This window comes from Oncorhynchus tshawytscha, linkage group LG02, assembly GCF_018296145.1.
Source record: "Oncorhynchus tshawytscha isolate Ot180627B linkage group LG02, Otsh_v2.0, whole genome shotgun sequence".
In the NCBI taxonomy this organism is placed as follows: domain Eukaryota; kingdom Metazoa; phylum Chordata; class Actinopteri; order Salmoniformes; family Salmonidae; genus Oncorhynchus; species Oncorhynchus tshawytscha.
In genome coordinates, this window is record NC_056430.1 from 15,702,289 (window position 1) to 15,722,027 (window position 19,739).

A 19,739-nucleotide genomic window follows, 5' to 3' on the forward strand; every position below is an offset into this window, starting at 1 on the left:
TATTTTAGTGTATGTATGGAAGGGGTAAAGGGTAAAAACAAAAATGTGTGTACTCGCACACAAGCGGCTTATGAAAATGTGCTGGCAAACCTGCTGGCACCGCTCTTATATTATCTCTGTTATACAACCACCTAGACTATGGAATATAAATGCAATGTGCTGCAAGCTGACAGAGGATTACAGGCACAAACATACCGCTGCAGGTGTTGCTGCCAAAGGATAGCCACAAAATAAGAAGTTCATGAAGCTAATGCCTTTAAGACAAATATTTGGGGAGTGATGTCGAATATAAGGTAATCCAAAACCTATGGACTAAGGTTTTGACAGACTTGACCCACTTAAAGATCTATAGTGTTGTCCATTACAGAGCTGACTATCAAATGTACAACTAAAAACTAGATGGACATGACTATCATATGTCATCATCCCCGTTGTTTTCTAATTCTAAACTCTTTTGTTGTCGATTTTACAGTAGGATACATTTACAGTAGGCTACATTTACTAGAGGTACTGTAGAATCAGTGTAGATGACTTCTGTCGTGGAATGGGTTTGTCTCTCTTGTGGAGTGGGTCCGGATCAGCATACACAATGGACTAGTACCACTCTCTTTATGAATGGAAAATAGATATACAGTATCAAACAGAAATTATATTAGTATAGCTGCAGGAGATATGACAACATAGAACAAATGGCCCATGTATTTTTACCAGTTGCAGTAGTAGAATTGCATGAGGTGAGGCTGATTTACAGTTTATCAGCTTCACTGTGCTGTTCAGTCAACGAGTCAGGCAGTATGCATCTCTGGAGCCCTGATCCTGTAGTTATATAGTAATGAGTCCCACTGTGGCCCACACTACACTCATCCTCCTCTTCTCCTTTCCTCTGTCTTCGTTCCAGGAACTCATTCTCTCCTTCCCGTGCAGATGATTGATTCACAACCTGAAACAGAACTATGCGCTCTTCTCTCTTGCTGCAAAGGGTTTGTTATTTCCCTCTCCTGGCTGATTACTATCAGTCTACCAGTCAGATGGAGATATTGCCTGCTCCGCTCCGAACCAACGCGGACAGGGCTGCTGCTAGAGTTGAAGCACCATGGGTACATGGAATTTAATTACTGCTTTGAAAGCTCTTGTAATGAACAGCCAAAAAAAACAGACTTCTCTGCCAGAGTGTAGACTGTAGATAGCTAATGGCTCTGGCTTTTTGTGAGTTTATTAGAAAGAAAAACAATTCTGGATGCAATCATTCTGGCTCTGAAATGATACTTCAGTCTTCTCTCCTGGCCCAGAGTGCTATTCTGGGAGATGGGCTCCTCTAGACAATGGAGTGTTCTTTACATGGTCTAGTCCAGGGATAGGCAACGACACTGAACAAAAATATAAACGCAATATGCAACAACTTACACTTCTTAAAAGGAAATCAGTCAATTGAAATAAATTCATTAGGCCCTAAGCTATGGATTTCACATGACTGGGAATACAGATATGGATCTGTTGGTTATAGATACCTTTAAAAAAAGGTAGGGGGTGGATCAGAAAACCAGTCAGTCAGTATCTGGTGTGACCACCATTTACCTCATGCAGCGCGACACATCTCCTTCGCATAGAGTTGATCAGGCTGTGAAGTATTGTCCCACTCCTCTTCAATAGCTTTTTGAAGTGGCTGAATATTGGCGGGAACTGGAACACACTGTCGATCCAGAGCATCCCAAACATACTCAATGGGTGACATGCTGGTGAGTATGCAGGACATGGAAGAACTGGGATGTTTTCAGCTTCCAGGAATTGTGTACAGATCCTAGCTTATGCCTGCCCATACCATAACCCCACCTCCACTAAGGGCCACTCTGGTGGCTTATGGTAGAGAAATGAACATCAAATTCTCTAGCAAAAGCTCTGATGGACATTCCTGTAGTCAGCATGCCAATTACATGCTCCCTCAACTTGACATCTCTAGTATTGTGGTGAGTGACAGAACTGCACATTTTCAAGTGACCTTCTATTGTCTCCAGCATAAGGGGCACCTGTGTAATGTTCATGCTGTTTAATCAGCTTCTTGATAAGCCACACCTTTCAGGTATATGGACTATCTTGGCAAAGGAGACTTTCTCACAAACAACAATTTAAACAAATTTAAGAGAAATATGCTTTTTGTGCATATGGAACATTTCTGTTATCTTTTATTTCAACTCATGAAACATGGGAACAAAACTTTACACATTGCGTACATTTTTTTGTTCAGTGTAGATTCAGCCGCAGGATGATTTTTGTCAAGAGTGGATGGTTGGGGGGCTTGATCATACTATAAGTATAATCATTTGCAAATGACCACAGTTGAGCCAAAACATACCTTGATTACATTGAGACCGGTGATGTAGTGGTAAAAAAAGTGGGTAAACTATCAACTCCAGTGGGCGATTGGGGCTGAACGACCACCGATATAAACCAACACATCTAACATTTTTAGAACTGTATTGTTTGATTGCACAGATTATCTTTTTTTAGTGAAGTTATTGCTTTACTCAACAGCCTCTCTGTCTACTTGCTTTCTCTCTCTCTGTCTCCTCCTGCATTGCAGCCTGCTTCAGCCTCACCACTGTCTGGCTCATCACTACACTCTGTAAAGCTATTTTAAAAATAGATTTTTATATACATGAGAATAATATTACATTTCCTTTATATTTAAATTGTCTTTATAATTCACTACATTTTAGGTACCACAGGCTGTCCCAACACAATTATATACAAGTAAATTCTAACAGTGTAAAAGGCCCTTAGTTTACTCTAAAATGTTGTATTCTAGACCCATTTGAAGAGAAACAAGTTGTAAATGCTTTTGATAAGATTACAGATTCTCTCAGGGGAACCCACATTGATCCCTGACCTGTAGTTTGGGAACCACTGTACTACTAACATCTCTCTGCTTACTTCTCTCCGCGTCTCCTTTGCCTCCTGCGTTGCAACCTGCCTCACCACTGTCTTTCTCAGTACTCTGTAAAGCAACGTTATTTTGTTATGAGAACTTATAGTAGCCTATATTTTGTTAAGATTATAGCTAGCTTAATTTCAGTAAACTGCTCCTCCTGAGGTCAAGCTTTGTTTAACGTTAATTTATAACTTCTAGCCACTTAGCTAGCTATATGTAGCGAGAGCCCTTGGCTTGAACTAACGAGTTAGCTGGCCACCTGACTGAACTATCAGCAACTATTTTTACAAGTTGTTCACAAAGAGTATGTTTTGTGTCTGTTGACACAATAGGAGTCGAGGGATGTTTAAAAAATGTATTTATGTCAAGCATCTCACAAACCCACCGTTTGCGGCGTCTGTACTTACCAGCGTTGATGTGGACTGAGGTAGTATGTTTCCCGTCTCGGCCTGTGCCGTGGGTGAAGTTTGCCATTGGACAGAGTAGTGAATGCTCTGCTAACAAGGCAAATCCGGGGGGAGCATGCAAACATAAGGAGCATGCAAACATAAGGAGCATACCTGAATCATGATTCCACTCGTTCAGATAGGCAGGCGCGATTAGAACTCAGATCAAGAATATTAGCATTCTGAGGTTTAATCAACATTGGGAACGCAATAATAACGATAACTAACTAAATAAAAAGGTGAGTAAACGCTATTTCACGAATAGAAAGTTACGTATATGGCGTTTACGTGTGTTTACCCTCCACTACAGCCCTGATTGAGATACGATCGCATGTCTCTCTTTTTATTTGTGGGAATACTTGGGAACAGATTTCCTAAATTAAAATAATTTTAAGCTTAATTCATAGTGATTTTGGTCGTTTTTGCAAAAATCTTGGGGGGGCAAAACAATCACTCGCAGCCCGGTTTTGGCCCGCTTTTCAGTGGAAAAGCAGGCTTTTGCTCAGCCGTGTTCTAATAAAGCACTTTCTCGAGTTGCTTGAAAATCTCAAATGGTTAGGGGTCTTCCATTTAGAGAGAGTTATTCCTTCGGGTCCCATGGTTCAGAGCTTCAGACCCAGGTTAACGTCCGACTTCCGGCGCCGACAGAGATGGCCGCCTCGCTTCGCGTTCCTAGGAAACTATGCAGTTTTTTGTTTTTTTTACGTGTTATTTCTTACACTAGTACCCCAGGTCATCTTAGGTTTCTTTACATACAGCCGACAAGAACTACTGAATATAAGATCAGCGTCAACTCACCATCAGTACGACCAAGAATATGTTTTCCGCGATGCGGATCCTGAGTTCTGCCTTACAACCAGTGTAACCGAGTGGATCACATGCAGCGACCAAAAAAAAAAAAAACGACTCAGAAAAAGAGGGAAACGAAGCGGTCTTCTGGTCAGACTCCGGAGACGGGCACATCGTGCACCACTCCCCAGCATTCTTCTTGCCAATGTCCAGTCTCTTGACAACAAGGTTGATGAAATCCGAGCAAGGGTAGCATTCCAGAGGGACATCAGAGACTGTAACGTTCTCTGCTTCACGGAAACATGGCTCACTGGAGAGACGCAATCCGAGCGGTGCAGCCAGCTGGTTTCTCCACGCATCGCGCCGACAGAAACAAACATCTCTCCGGTAAGAAGACGGGCGGGGGCGTATGTCTTATGGCCAACGTGACATGGTGTGATGAAGGAAACATACAGGAACTCAAATCCTTCTGTTCACCTGATTTAGAATTCCTCACAATCAAATGTAGACCGCATTATCTACCAAGAGAATTCTCTTCGATTATAATCACAGCCGTATATATCCCCCAAGCAGACACATCGATGGCTCTGAACGAACTTTATTTAACTCTCTGCAAACTGGAAACGATTTATCCGGAGGCTGCATTCATTGTAGCCGGGATTTTAACAAGGCTAATCTGAAAACAAGACTCCCTAAATTTTATCAGCATATTGATTGCGCAACCAGGGGTGGAAAGACCCTGGATCATTGTTACTCTAACTTCCGCGACGCATATAAGGCCCTGCCCCGCCCCCTTTCGGAAAAGCTGACCACGACTCCATTTTGTTGATCCCTGCCTACAGACAGAAACTAAAACAAGAAGCTCCCACGCTGAGGTCTGTCCAACGCTGGTCCGACCAAGCTGACTCCACACTCCAAGACTGCTTCCATCACGTGGACTGGGAGATGTTTCGTGTTGCGTCAGACAACAACATTGACGAATACGCTGATACGGTGTGCGAGTTCATTAGAACGTGCGTTGAAGATGTCGTTCCCATAGCAACGATTAAAACATTCCCTAACCAGAAACCGTGGATTGATGGCAGCATTCGTGTGAAACTGAAGGCACGAACCACTGCTTTTAATCAGGGCAAGGTGTCTGGTAACATGGCTGAATACAAACAGTGCAGCTATTCCCTCCGCAAGGCTATCAAACAAGCTAAGCGCCAGTACAGAGACAAAGTAGAATCTCAATTCAACGGCTCAGACACAAGAGGTATGTGGCAGGGTCTACAGTCAATCACGGACTACAGGAAGAAACCCAGCCCAGTCACGGACCAGGATGTCTTGCTCCCAGGCAGACTAAATAACTTTTTGCCCGCTTTGAGGACAATACAGTGCCACTGACACGGCCTGCAACGGAATCATGCGGTCTCTCCTTCACTGCAGCCGAAGTGAGTAAGACATTTAAACGTGTTAACCCTCGCAAGGCTGCAGGCCCAGACGGCATCCCCAGCCGCGCCCTCAGAGCATGCGCAGACCAGCTGGCCGGTGTGTTTACGGACATATTCAACCAATCCCTATACCAGTCTGCTGTTCCCACATGCTTCAAGAGGGCCACCATTGTTCCTGTTCCCAAGAAAGCTAAGGTAACTGAGCTAAACGACTACCGCCCCGTAGCACTCACATCCGTCATCATGAAGTGCTTTGAGAGACTAGTCAAGGACCATATCACCTCCACCCTACCTGACACCCTTGACCCACTCCAATTTGCTTACCGCCCAAATAGGTCCACAGACGATGCAATCTCAACCACACTGCACACTGCCCTAACCCATCTGGACAAGAGGAATACCTATGTGAGAATGCTGTTCATCGACTACAGCTCGGCATTCAACACCATAGTACCCTCCAAGCTCGTCATCAAGCTCGAGACCCTGGGTCTCGACCCCGCCCTGTGCAACTGGGTACTGGACTTCCTGACGGGCCGCCCCAGGTGGTGAGGGTAGGCAACAACATCTCCTCCCCGCTGATCCTCAACACTGGGGCCCCACAAGGGTGCGTTCTGAGCCCCCTCCTGTACTCCCTGTTCACCCACGACTGCGTGGCCATGCACGCCTCCAACTCAATCATCAAGTTTGCGGACGACACAACAGTGGTAGGCTTGATTACCAACAACGACGAGACGGCCTACAGGGAGGAGGTGAGGGCCCTCGGAGTGTGGTGTCAGGAAAATAACCTCACACTCAACGTCAACAAAACTAAGGAGATGATTGTGGACTTCAGGAAACAGCAGAGGGAACACCCCCCATCCACATCGATGGAACAGTAGTGGAGAGGGTAGCAAGTTTTAAGTTCCTCGGCATACACATCACAGACAAACTGAATTGGTCCACTCACACAGACAGCATCGTGAGGAAGGCGCAGCAGCGCCTCTTCAACCTCAGGAGGCTGAAGAAATTCGGCTTGTCACCAAAAGCACTCACAAACTTCTACAGATGCACAATCGAGAGCATCCTGGCGGGCTGTATCACCGCCTGGTATGGCAACTGCACCGCCCTCAACCGTAAGGCTCTCCAGAGGGTAGTGAGGTCTGCACAACGCATCACCGGGGGCAAACTACCTGCCCTCCAGGACACCTACACCACCCGATGCTACAGGAAGGCCATAAAGATCATCAAGGACATCAACCACCCGAGCCACTGCCTGTTCACCCCGCTGTCATCCAGAAGGCGAGGTCAGTACAGGTGCATCAAAGCTGGGACCGAGAGACTGAAAAACAGCTTCTATCTCAAGGCCATCAGACTGTTAAACAGCCACCACCAACATTGAGTGGCTACTGCCAACACACTGTCAATGACACTGACTCTACTCCAGCCACTTTAATCATGGGAATTGATGGGAAATTATGTAAATATATCACTAGCCACTTTAAACAATGCTACCTTATATAATGTTACTTACCCTACATTGTTCATCTCATATGCATACGTTGATACTGTACTCTATATCATCGACTGCATCCTTATGTAATACATGTATCACTAGCCACTTTAACTATGCCACTTGGTTTACATACTTATCTCATATGTATATACTGTACTCGATATCATCTACTGTATCTTGCCTATGCTGCTCTGTACCATCACTCATTCATATATCCTTATGTACATATTCTTTATCCCCTTACACTGTGTATAAGACAGTAGTTTTTTTGGAATTGTTAGTTAGATTACTTGCTCGTTATTACTGCATTGTCGGAACTAGAAGCACAAGCATTTCGCTACACTCGCATTAACATCTGCTAACCATGTGTATGTGACAAATAAAATTTGATTTGATTTGATTTACCTAATGCCCATTAAATCTCTAGCCTGGTCCCAGATTTTTTGTGCTTTTGCCTATTCCATTGTCAAGCCATGACAATTCCATAAAGAGTTTGCAAGACAACAGAAACAGACTGGCACCCATGCTATTAAATATCAGCTTGTTCCAAGACATTATTTCCTGCTAACAATAGGTCACAAACACAGGAGATGTCCTCACATTTCTGATTTGAACCGTAATCAATAGACTCCTCTGCCTGTCTGTCAGTTTAGACATTTACCTGCTTCCCAGCCGTGAGTGAAGGTTCACACTGAGCATAGGAGATGCCTCATAGATCATGAATGATCGGTCTGAGTATTGTCAGAAGAAAATTAGTGTACTGTCGTGTATACCCAATGAGATTTTTTATCAATTCAATTACTCACCTAGATCTTTGCATTTCGGTTGCTTTCTATACAATGGCTACTTTTTTGGGATGATAAATGTTGAAATTGCTGAAATAACGGACTACGTTTTTATTGCATACACTGTACTTATACCCAGTGGCGGAAAAAGTACTAAATTGTCATACTTGAGTAAAAGTAAAGATACCTTAATAGGAAATGACTCAAGTAAAAGTCACCCAGTAAAATACTACTTGAGTAAAAGTCTACAAGTATTTGGGTTTTAAATATACTTAAGAATCAAAAGTAAATGGAGTTGCTAAAATGTACTTAAGTATCAAAAGTAAAAATATATTATATTAAGCCAACCAGACGGCACAATTTTCATCTTTTTATTTTATTGACTGATAGCCAGGGGCACACTCCAACACCCAGACATAATTTACAAACAAAGCATTTGTGTTTAGTGAGTCCTTCAGATCAGAGGCAGTAGGGATAACCAGGGATGTTATCTTGATAAGTGTGTGAATTGGACCATTTTCCTGTCAAAATGTACTTTTGGGTGTCAGGGAAAATGTATGGAGTAAACAGTATATTATTTTCTTTAGGAATGTATTGAAGTAAAAGTTGGCAAAAATATAAATTATTAAGTACAGATACCCCAAAAAACTACTTAAGTAGTACTTTAAATAAATTTTACTTAAGTACTTTACACCACTGCTTGTACCTAACAATTTTTTTGCTCCTAATACAACAAGATTGGAACTGATTTGAAATCATGTGCCTTTACAGTAGATATTACTGCAGCTTTGGTATAATGGTTCAGTTACAAAGGCCAAATGCCTTTCCTGTTTATCATTCATTTTCCCATTGTTTCCTCATGTATTCGTGATCCTTCCATAAGGACGTGTTATTTTCCTCTACCACGGAGTGAAACTCGCATTGATTTTCCACCAGAGATGCGGCATCATTTTTCTTCTCTTAATAGGGACATGACTGATGACACTCCAATGAGATGGCACCTCAGTCAAATGCACTCTCCTCCTCATCCTCCCACTTTATTTCACTCTGCTTTCTACTGCCAAATCAACAGGGTTGTTCAGCAACCAGAAACCCATCCAGAGAGGATCATATTTATGTATTCAGGGAACTGTATGCTCTGTTCAGAAAGAACCAAATCTACTGCTGCTGCTGGTGGTATGACTTGTCCAAAGCTGAATAGTGTGTACGTATTGGACCAGGGACATTTATGAACACCAATTCGGTTCCAAAAGTAATTTTTAAAAGGTTGTAAATTGCCATTCTGCCTAATAGCTAAATGAAAACAGGAAGTTATCCTAAATTCATAAAAATCTCTATTACATTGAGACATTTGCCAGCTTGTCTTTTATTCCATGCATCTTTCCCCACTGCTACATCCTTTCAGAGTAGTCTCTCTGAGATACAGAGAGCAGACCAAGGTGGTAAAGGGCTGTCTGACTCACTATTGAGTGAAAAGAAAGCAGCCTTCCAGATTACTGGAGCGTTCAATCTTTTTGCAGGAGAGTTCTTGTGAATAATGTTGAGTCCAAAGTGACGGGCATATATGACGGGCTTATTCGATAAACACATTTTGAAAACGATAAGTGCATGATGCTCCTCTGCCTATTTTGTGCATGGATTGAAAGCATTGATTTAAAAACAAAAAAAATCTGCAATTGTTAGTAATGATAAACTACATTCTTTGTCATAGCATTGCATATGCTGTATACATGCTGTATACTGTATAAGAACAGCAAAGTAATATTCAATAGGCTTAGGTCATGGTGCTCTTAAGTTGTTTAGTAGTGAGGTGGAACTTGGTATCTACTGTTGTACAATGTGTACTATTATAGCAACAATATGCTATGTCTTGGTAACAGGTGGTGTTGGTGTGATCTCCCTGTGTAGCTGAGGAGCTGCCATGCCATTTGGCTGTTTGACACTCGGGGAGAAGAAGGATTACAACAATCCCTCAGAGGTGACTGATAAATATGACCTGGGACAAATTGTCAAATCGTGAGTATTCCTTCACAATGACTTACATTCCGTAGTCTGAGACTTTAACTAAATAGTAAAAGAATGCTTCTTCCATTCAGTATAGCTTTTAGTGAAATGTTTATTTTGTTTGCTCTTGTGTGTGGTCCTTGTTTAGGGAGGAGTTCTGTGAGATATTCAGAGCAAAGGACAAGAACACACTCAAAATGTTCACCTGTAAAAAGTTTCTGAAAAAGGATGGGAGGAAAGTGAGAAAAGCTGCCAAGAATGAGATCCTGATCTTGAAGATGTAAGTTACATTCAGTTTGGCTTATGCATTATTTCAGAGCTTTACCCGTGGCATCTGGAATGCCACAGCAATCAAATCAATTTGTATTAGTCACATGTGCCGAATACAACAGGTGTAGACCTTACAGTAACATGCTTACTTATGAGCGCCTAACCAACAAAGCAGTTAAAAAAAAATATGAGTAAGAACAAGACATAAAAGTAACAAGTAATTAAAGAGCAGCAGTAAAATAACAATAGACGACACAGCAGTGTGGTGCCTGAATAGCAACCTATCCCTCAACGTAACCAACAGAACAGTCTATGACTAGGGTGGCTGGAGTCTTCGATCATTTTTAGGCCTTCCTCTGACACCGCCTGATGTAGAGGTCCTGGATGGAAGGAAGCTTGGCCCCAGTGATGTAGTGGGCCATATGCACTACCCTCTGTAGTGCCTTGCGGGTGGGGGCCGAGCAGTTGTCATACCAGGGAATGATGCAATCATGATGCTCTCGACTGTGCAGCTGTAGAACCTTTTGAGGACCTGAGGACCCATGCCAAATCTTTTCAGTCTCTTGAGGGGGAATAGGTTTTATTGTGCCCTCTTCACGATTGTCTTGGTGTGTTTGGACCATGTTAGTTTGTTGTTGATGTGGACACCAAGGAACTTGAAGCTCTCAACCTGCTCCACTACAGCCCCGTCGATGAGAATGGGGGCATGCTCTGTCTTCTTTTTCCTGTAGTCCAAAATCAAAGGAGATGTCTTGATCACGTTGAGGGAGAGGTTGTTGTCCTGGGACCAGGTCTCTGACCTCCTCCCTATAGGATGTCTCGTCGTTGTCGGTGATCAGGTCTACCACTGTTGTGTCATTGGCAAACTTAATGATGGTGTTGGAGTCGTGCCAGGCCTTGCAGTCATGAGTGAACAGGGAGTACAGGAGGGGACTGAGCACGCACCCCTGAGATGCCTCTGCATTGAGGATCAGCGTGGCGCCCCCACCTGGGGGCGGCCCGTCAGGAACTCCAGGTTCCAGTTACAGAGGGAGGTGTTTAGTACCAGGGTCCTTAGCTTAGTGATGAGCTTTGAGGGCACTATGTTGAACGCTGAGCTGTAGTCAATGAATAGCATTCTCATATAGGTGTTCCTTTTGTCCAGTTGAGAAAGGTCAGTGTGGAGTGCAATAGAGATTGCATCATCTGTGGATCTGTTAGGGCGGTATGCAAATTGGAGGTTTCTGGGATAATGATGTTGATGTGAGCCATGGCCAGCCTTTCAAAGCACTTCATTGCTATAGATGTGAGTGCTACGGGTCGGTAGTCATTTAGGAAAGTTACCTTCGTGTTCTTGGGCACAGGGACTATTGTGGTCTGCTTAAAACATGTTGGTATTACAGACGCGGACAGGGAGAGGTTGAAAATGTCAGTGAAGACACTTGCCAGTTGGGGAGTGCATGCTTGCAGTACACGTCCTGGTAATCCGTCTGGCCCTGCGGCCTTGTGAATGTTGACCTGTTTAAAGGTCTTACTCACATCGGCTGCGGAGAGCATGATCACAGAGTCATCCGGAACAGCTGATGCTCTCATGCGTGTTTCAGTGTTATTTGCCTTGAAGAGAGCATAGAAGTAGTTTAGCTCGTCTGGTAGGCTTGTGTCACTGGGCAGCTCTCGGCTGTGCTTCCCTTTGTAGTCTGTAATGGTTTGCAAGCCTTGCCACATCCAACGAGTGTCAGAGCCGGTGTAGTACGATTTGATCTCAGTCCTGTATTGACGCTTTGCCTGTTTGATGGTTCGTCGAAGGGTATAGCGGGACTTCTTATAAGCTTCCGGGTTAGAGTGCCGCTCCTTGAAAACTGGCAGCTCTAGCCTTTAGCTCAGTGCGGATGTAGCCTGTAATCCATGGCTTCTGGTTTGGGTATTACGTACGGTCACTGTGGGGATGACGTCATCAAGGCACTTATTGATGAAGCCAATGACTGATGTGGTGTACTCCTCAATGCCGTAGGAGGAATCCCAGAACATATTCCAGTCTGTGCTAGCAAAACAGTCCTGTATCTTAGCATCTGCTTAATTTTTTATTGATCGTGTCACTGGTGCTTCCTGCTTAATTTTTTTGCTTGTAAGCAGGAATCAGGAGGATAGAATTATGGTCAGATTTGCCACATGGAGGGCAAGGGAGAGCTTTGTGTCCGATTGCTTCTACACCTGCATTGCTTGCTGTCTGGGGTTTTAGGCTCGGTTTTTGTACAGCACTTTGAGATATCAGCTGATGTACAAAGGGCTATTTAAATACATTTGATTTGACTTTGTATGTTTCTCTGTATCTGGAGTAAAGGTGGTCAAGTTTTTTTCCCTCTGGTTGCACATTTAACATGCTGATAGAAATTTGCTGAGACAGATTTAAGTTTCCCTGCATTGAAGTCCCCGGCTACTAGGAGCGCCGCCTCTGGATGAGCTTTTCCTGTTTGCTTATGGCGGAATAGAGCTCATTCAGTGCGGTCTTAGTGCCTGCATCAGTCTGTGGTGGTATGTAGACAGCTACGAAAAATACAGATAACTCTCTAGGTAGATAGTGCGGTCTACAGCTTATCATGAGATACTCTAACTCAGGCGAGCAAAACCTTGAGATTTCCTTAGATATCGTGCACCAGCTGTTATTTACTAAAATACATAGTCCGCAGCCCCTTGTTTTACCAGGCGCCACTGTTCTATTCTGCCAATACAGCGTATAACCAGCCAGCTGTATGTTGATAATGTTGTCGTTCAGCCACGACTCCGTGAAGCACAAGATATTACAGTTTTGAATGTCCTGTTGGTAGTTTAATTAATGTTCCGCGTAGGTCATCAACAAAAATAATTCTCCAAAATTCCCCGTTTGCTAGCAGAACATAAAGGATACAAAATGCATTAATCATTTTGTTAAAATTTCACATTTATGCAATAGAAATGGAAAAAACACCATAGAGGTAGTTAACTACAAATGACCTAATACCTGTTACTAATTACTGAAGTTACACATACTGTTCCCATAACATCCCCATTACGTTCCCATAACACCACTCCTGTTCAGTTTGAATTCTCCATTAGCCTTTAACAATGGAAAGTTCTTCGACTACCATAAACTTGAAGCAAGCAAAGGAAATGTACCTTTTCTAGTTACAGTAACGCAATATCTCTTTAGCAGTCCAGTCTGAAATTAGCATGGAGTAGGACCTGTAATGAAAGAGTCACAGACCCCAATCTGTAATTGAAAAAAATATATATTCAAATGTAATTAAAATACTTAGGTGATTAAATTAATTTAGACATTAACTTACATTTTTTAATAGAATATGCCAATCAAAATTCCTTGAAAGACCAAATCAAATGTCTTATTAGCACACGTTAGTTTGCTGCTGTAATGAGACCGATCTCTAGGTTTAATTAATTCATCCAAATTTCACGGGAATTGGAAATGGTCCACTTTCTATACAGATCAAAATATCATCAAGTCACTCATACAATATCACAAGTAATGTCCATTTTTGTCTATACTGATTTTATTCAATGCATGAGTAGGCATTTCATCTGAATTTTACTTGAATGGGAAATGGTCCAATTTTCTAATGGTTATTAAATCATTAAACTACTAATACATTTGATCAAATGTTATGTCTTAATTATTACTAGTTAATCTTGGTTTAAAATTGCTCAATATATGACTTTGTTTTTCTGTTTCCATCTGTGTCTCCCTCCCTCTTTCACAGGGTTAAACATCATAACATCCTCCAGCTGGTTGATGTCTTTGAAACTAGGAAGGAATACTTCCTCTTCCTGGAGCTGTGAGTGTTATTGGAGGTTATTGAGTGACATTGATTAGGGCTTTTTATTTGTTATCTTGAAGTCATCATGGTTCCGTTCCAATGATTACACCATTAGGGAGTGTACCTACGTCCTGCAGACTTGCCAATGCATACTCTCTTTCTCAACCCCTGTGTGAAATGTCAATTTTCCATATTCTCCTGGAGAATCTAATTTTAGTAAACTCATCTGAGAGTTGATTTTTACTTCTTGAATGTTGCGAGAGGCCTAGAGTACAATTTAGAAATACGACACATGAGTGGTTTTCTCTGGATGTTCTTCTCTGCAGAGCTACAGGCAGAGAGGTCTTTGACTGGATCTTAGACCAAGGCTACTACTCGGAGAGGGACACCAGCAACGTTGTCAGACAGGTGTTGGAAGCCGTGGCCTATCTGCACTCCCAGAGAATCGTCCACAGGAACCTCAAGGTATACTGCGCACACACACAGCACACTGCTCCCATCTGGTGTTTCATAGAGGTTATTACACCATAGGCCACTCAATCGGGTGACAGCATTAGAAATAAGAAATGTACCGTCATTTCTGGACTATTAAGCGCACCTGAATATAAGCCGCACCCACTGAATTATTAAAAAATATGTATTTTGTACATAAATAAGCCGCACATGTCTATAAGCCGCAGGTGCCTACCGGTACATTGAACCAAATGAACTTTACACAGCCTTTAAACGAAACACGGCTTGTAACAAAAATAAATATGCTTTAACGAAACACGGCTTGTAACAAAAATTAAAACAGTAGCCTACCAAGAAAGTCATTGGTCACTATCTTCCTCCTCCTGTGCACTGAAACCACTGAAGTCATCTCCTTCGGTGTCGGAGTTGAATAGCCTCAGAATTGCTTCATCCGATGTTGGATCGTTTTCATTGTCGCTCTTGTCACTTTCATCCGGAGGCAAATTCCCCGCTGAGCTCTTGCTGCCCCTTCAACACGCAGCAGTCCAGCCTTTCGAAACCCGTTGATGATAGTGGATTTTTTGACAATGCTCCACGCTGTCAGGACCCACTCGCAGACTTGACCACAAGTTGCTCTTCGCATGCGGCCCGTTTTAGTGAAGGATTTCTCCCCACTTGTCATCCAAGCCTCCCACTGAACACGGAGCGCCACCTTAAATGCACGATTTACACTGATGTCGAGTGGCTGCAAATACTTTGGGCCATCTGCTTTTCTTCCCTCTGAAAGCTTTTGTTGTCTTTTTGCACTGAGTCAGTTCCTCACGCTGCTGTTTCCAACGTCTTATCATCGACTCATTAAGGCCAAGCTCCCATGCAGCAGCTCTATTTCCTTTTCCAACAGCCAGATCGATCGCCTTCAACTTGAAAGCTGCATCATATGCATTTCTCCGTGTCTTTGCCATGATGAGGGTGACAAAATTACTACCGTAATCAGAATGATGGGAAGTTTGAGCGCACTCGATTTACGTCACATTATGTGACAGTGCTCAGTTTTTTGGCGGCATGAATCTTATGAAAGCGTGAAAAATCCATAAATTAGCCACGTCATTGTATAAACCGCGAGGTTCAAAGCCTGGGAATAAAGTAGCAGCTTATAGTCCGGAAATTACGGTAGCTACTTTTCCCTCTGCATTAAAAGAACATTAATTATATGGCACCCTGAGTAATTGCCAATTATGTATATTTTTGTCATTCTTTCTACATACCAAAAATATCTATTCAGACATACACTTTGTTTTGTTTCACACAGCTGGAGAACTTGGTGTACTTCAATCGCCTGAAGCACTCCAAAATAGTAATCAGTGACTTCCACCTGGCCAAGCTGGAGAAAGGACTCATCAAGGACCCCTGTGGAACCCCAGAGTACCTTGGTGAGTTGTTAGGGAATGGGGCAGATCATTGACGTATGGGGGCAAATGGGTTTGACATGACAGTAATGGTGTTTGGACAACTTGAGAGCTATATACTATGTTGCTACCTCCTGAGCATTCCAATGTTCTATTCATGTATATTGGATTGTGTGTGTCTTACTGCAGCTCCTGAGGTGGTGGGACGTCAGAGGTATGGAAGGCCAGTGGACTGCTGGGCCATCGGGGTCATTGTGTATATTCTGTGAGTGTTCTCTATCACCTCAGTTCACTAGAGTTTACAGTGTCTTGCCCATACAGTACTCGTGTTATCGTCCATCTCAGGTGACTATCAACTATGTCTTGTTTTCTTTCTCCAGCCTGTCTGGAAACCCCCCTTTCTATGACGAAATGGAAGATGACGACTATGATAATCACGACAAGAATCTTTTCCTCAAGATTCTGTCAGGAGACTATGAGTTTGACTCACCGTACTGGGATGATATCTCTGACTCAGGTATAAAACACTATAATTCGAGATCAAATCAAAATGCAGTACTACGTAGCACATTTAGGAACCAGTAGATGGGAAAAGGAAGGTTTTTAGGAGTGTCTACTTCTGTTGCACCAGAAGAGAGAAAGAGAAGATGTGTACAAATACCTTGACTAACCTGTACCCCCACAGAGTGACTCGGTACCGGTACCCCCTGTATATAGCCTCGTTATTGTTACTCTTTTATTTTTTTACTTTAGTTTATTTAGTAAATATGTTTCTTAACTCCATTGCTAGTTAAGGTCTTGTAAGTAAGCATATCACAGTAAGGTCTACACTTGTTGTTTTCAGCACTTGACAAATAAAATTGTATTCCATTTTTTTATTTGTTGTACAGCGAAAAGCCTGGTGGCAAGTCTGATGGAAGTGGAGCAGGATCAAAGACTGACTGCACAGGAGGCCATCAACCATGAATGGTATGGATCGATCCAAGATTAAAATACATAACAATTTTTCCTTCTTAAGTTTGCAGTGTGTGTATGTGTTTTGATTGGTTTTCTGTTTACCTGTCCCTTGTTTCAGGATTTCTGGGAATGCAGCGTCCAATAAGAACATCAGGGATGGAGTGTGTGGGCAAATTGAAAAGAACTTTGCCAAAGCCAAGTGGAAGGTATTCTTCCTTTCTGTCAAACAAACCTTTTTTTGGTACTTTTTACAATCATTGTGTAACTTGGCTGCACTGCATAATGTATGAATGTTGTGCATATGAAGTTCTATTCATTCACTGCGCAGATTCTTCACTTAGATGATAGCATTCTAAAAATATCTTTCTATGGTCTTCCTCTTCCACAGAAAGCTGTACGGGTCACAACAATGATGAAGAGGCTTCGAGCTCCAGAACAGAGGGACTCAGGGGCCTCCAGCCCGGTTCCAGGGGGCTCTACATGCCCTGTCACCTCCAGCAACACTCCAGTACCCTCAGCTGATGCTCCTGAGGGCACCCCTGTCAGCACAGAGGCCTCGGTCACCCTCCAGGTCCCTGACTCACAGAATTTAGCCGCCATCATCACTCCTGATGAGCCAGAGGCAGATCCCCTGCAACGGTGTAACGGGGACGCCGCAGTGCCCCTCCAAACACCCCCACAAACACAGGACGATCAGAATGGCTAGACAGAGCAGCACCAGTACAACCCCACCACACACACCCTGTCAATAACACTCCGCCCCACCCTCCTTCTTGCAGCATTAGTGCAGCAACATCTCACTCGGTCTGTTATATCTGTGATTGTTTGAGATGGTCTGTCTATATTAAGCATTGTTTTAAGGATACTCATCCTTTTGAAAATGGTTCAAAGTGTGTGAGGAATACTAATTATTTTGAGCAGGTCTAGGAAATGTCTCAGTCTCAAACTTTCTCTTCAATTAATTACTTTTAATTTCATGGAAATCTCAATTCTATAAATGTATCTGTTTGAATCTGAATCACACCTTTTAGTGCAGTTCTTAGACACCTACAGTATATGTTTGTAATGTCCTGCCTCCTTGGTTCCATCTCTTAGAGAGGCAATTTCTAAATCTGTTTGCTACTGTACCCTAGTCGATATGTTAGTGAGAAATTATCCTCAAAGCAACTAATAACTGCATATTTTGTCTTTATACTCCCGTTTATGAAAAGACGAAAGAAACCTGTGAGAACGTCTGTGTGGTTGATTCATGGTCCCAATAAAGTAATGTACAGGCTTTTATTAAGATTTAGCAAATAGTAGCTCATGTTGTATGTAATTAGTTTAAGGTAGTGTCAAGCCTGTTACACGGTGTGGTATCTATGTTTTAAGCATCTTTTAGCTGAAGGGTTGCCAAAGTATTATGTAAATCTATCAATTGAGCAATATTGGTATTGCTGTATAAAACAGACTTTTTTGAATCACTTTAATTGTGACTGATCAGTATGAGTTTTTTCTCCCATATGCCATGACCAGCTAGGGACAGTAGAACATATTTGTAATTTACAGATTTATACACTTGACACATTGTTTTTTTTCCTCTTTTCCCATGAATACATGTAAAGCTGAAAAATATATTCTTAATTCACTTTTTCATATCATGGGAGCCACCACATAAGTATGTGACAGAACAAAGCAATGATTTTATCAAGCCTCACACATTTACAAGTGTGCTACAAGGTTAATGTATGCTATTAGTATGTGTTCATTTAACGACAACATTTTCTTGTATTTTGAGTAACGTCCCTCATATTTTGTCTCTGTATTCCTTGACTGAAATCTATAATAAAATGAATGGTGATTCACAAGTTATATTTTTGATGGACAATGTATACCAATGTATCATCCTCATTTCATTCCAGAAAAGTAATCCTGTCATCACATCCTGCATCGGGGATGCTGAAATTACACACAAAAAAAGTGAATTTTATTGCCTATGTAGCTAGTTAGCAAGCGAGTTATGTGGTTGTCTTTACTGGATGCACTGAGAAAGTTGACTAACGTTTGATATACTTAATTTTGAGACATAACTAACTTAATATATAACATAAGTTATAAGATATATCAAATTGCATTAGTCACATGCGGCGAATACAGCTGGTGTAGCCCTTACAGTGAAATGCTTGCTTACGAGCCCCTAACCAATTTAAACCGTTTTCCATATGTTAATATAATCATATTCATCTGTGGTGTTTGGTTGTTACATTAGCTATCTAAGGTTACAGGTTTGTCACAAAACATGATATGCTGAGGCTGGTGGGTTAGCCTGGCTGCAAGTTGGCAAGTTGCTGGTAACAACGATGAGTCTTTTTGTTGTTGTTTCCATTTACTCGTAGAATTAGATTTCTTTTCTGGCCTCCTGCTCCACTTCATCCAAGTGCCCCTTTCTCCACAGGGTAAAATAGTTTTGGTTGGCTTGCTATCTAGATTGTTACAGAAACTTGCGAGCAGGGATGGAAATTAATCTAGCCTGTTAGCCTAAGGCTACTATTTTGACTGGACAATTAGAAAAAGTGCAAAACTAGTGAAATTGTATCTTTTCATACATCCCATGGCACAGATTTTCAACCCGAATGTTACTGGCCTCGTAGAAATTGCAGTCTCCAAATGCCCAACTGGCAAGTACCTAAAACCCTTAAATTCCATCCTTGTTTGCAAGCATCCGATTAGTAGAAAGGAACAGCAACTAATGTCAAATGGCGCCAACTAACTTTACCTGCTCTGTTCTCACTCGAGAGCTTGCGTCGTTCGAACACCTTTGCCGAGCGAGTTTATCCAAGAAAAGTTAACATTTCTTGAGTTTATCTAGCGCATTGTTTTTTGAGTAAAGTTAATTTAATCCGTTTTCCAGTGCACTGATATACTTATCAATTCTAGCATTTATGTTTATGGTTTTGACCAATAATTTATATATACACTAGACGGGGCGGCAGGTAGCCCAGTGGTTAGAG

General features: G+C 42.2%; 1 protein-coding gene across 3 annotated transcripts in view; it reads left to right on the forward strand.

Annotated features, from left to right (window-relative positions):
• LOC112247075 (caM kinase-like vesicle-associated protein) overlaps positions 1-18,596 on the forward strand; it is a 36,532-nt gene extending 17,936 nt beyond the window's left edge. For 2 of the 3 annotated variants that reach the window (XM_024415733.2, XM_024415734.2), the window contains exons 2-11: positions 9,752-9,887; positions 10,024-10,155; positions 13,877-13,951; positions 14,260-14,398; positions 15,696-15,816; positions 15,982-16,057; positions 16,173-16,309; positions 16,683-16,761; positions 16,868-16,955; positions 17,138-18,596. In XM_024415733.2, coding sequence (XP_024271501.1) covers positions 9,793-9,887; positions 10,024-10,155; positions 13,877-13,951; positions 14,260-14,398; positions 15,696-15,816; positions 15,982-16,057; positions 16,173-16,309; positions 16,683-16,761; positions 16,868-16,955; positions 17,138-17,455 — 1,260 coding nt within the window. In that variant the 5' untranslated portion in view covers positions 9,752-9,792 and the 3' untranslated portion in view covers positions 17,456-18,596. The remainder of the gene's footprint in view (positions 1-9,751; positions 9,888-10,023; positions 10,156-13,876; positions 13,952-14,259; positions 14,399-15,695; positions 15,817-15,981; positions 16,058-16,172; positions 16,310-16,682; positions 16,762-16,867; positions 16,956-17,137) is intronic. The other variant, XM_024415735.2, reaches the window with a different exon arrangement.
• The last annotated feature ends 1,143 nt before the right edge of the window (positions 18,597-19,739 follow it).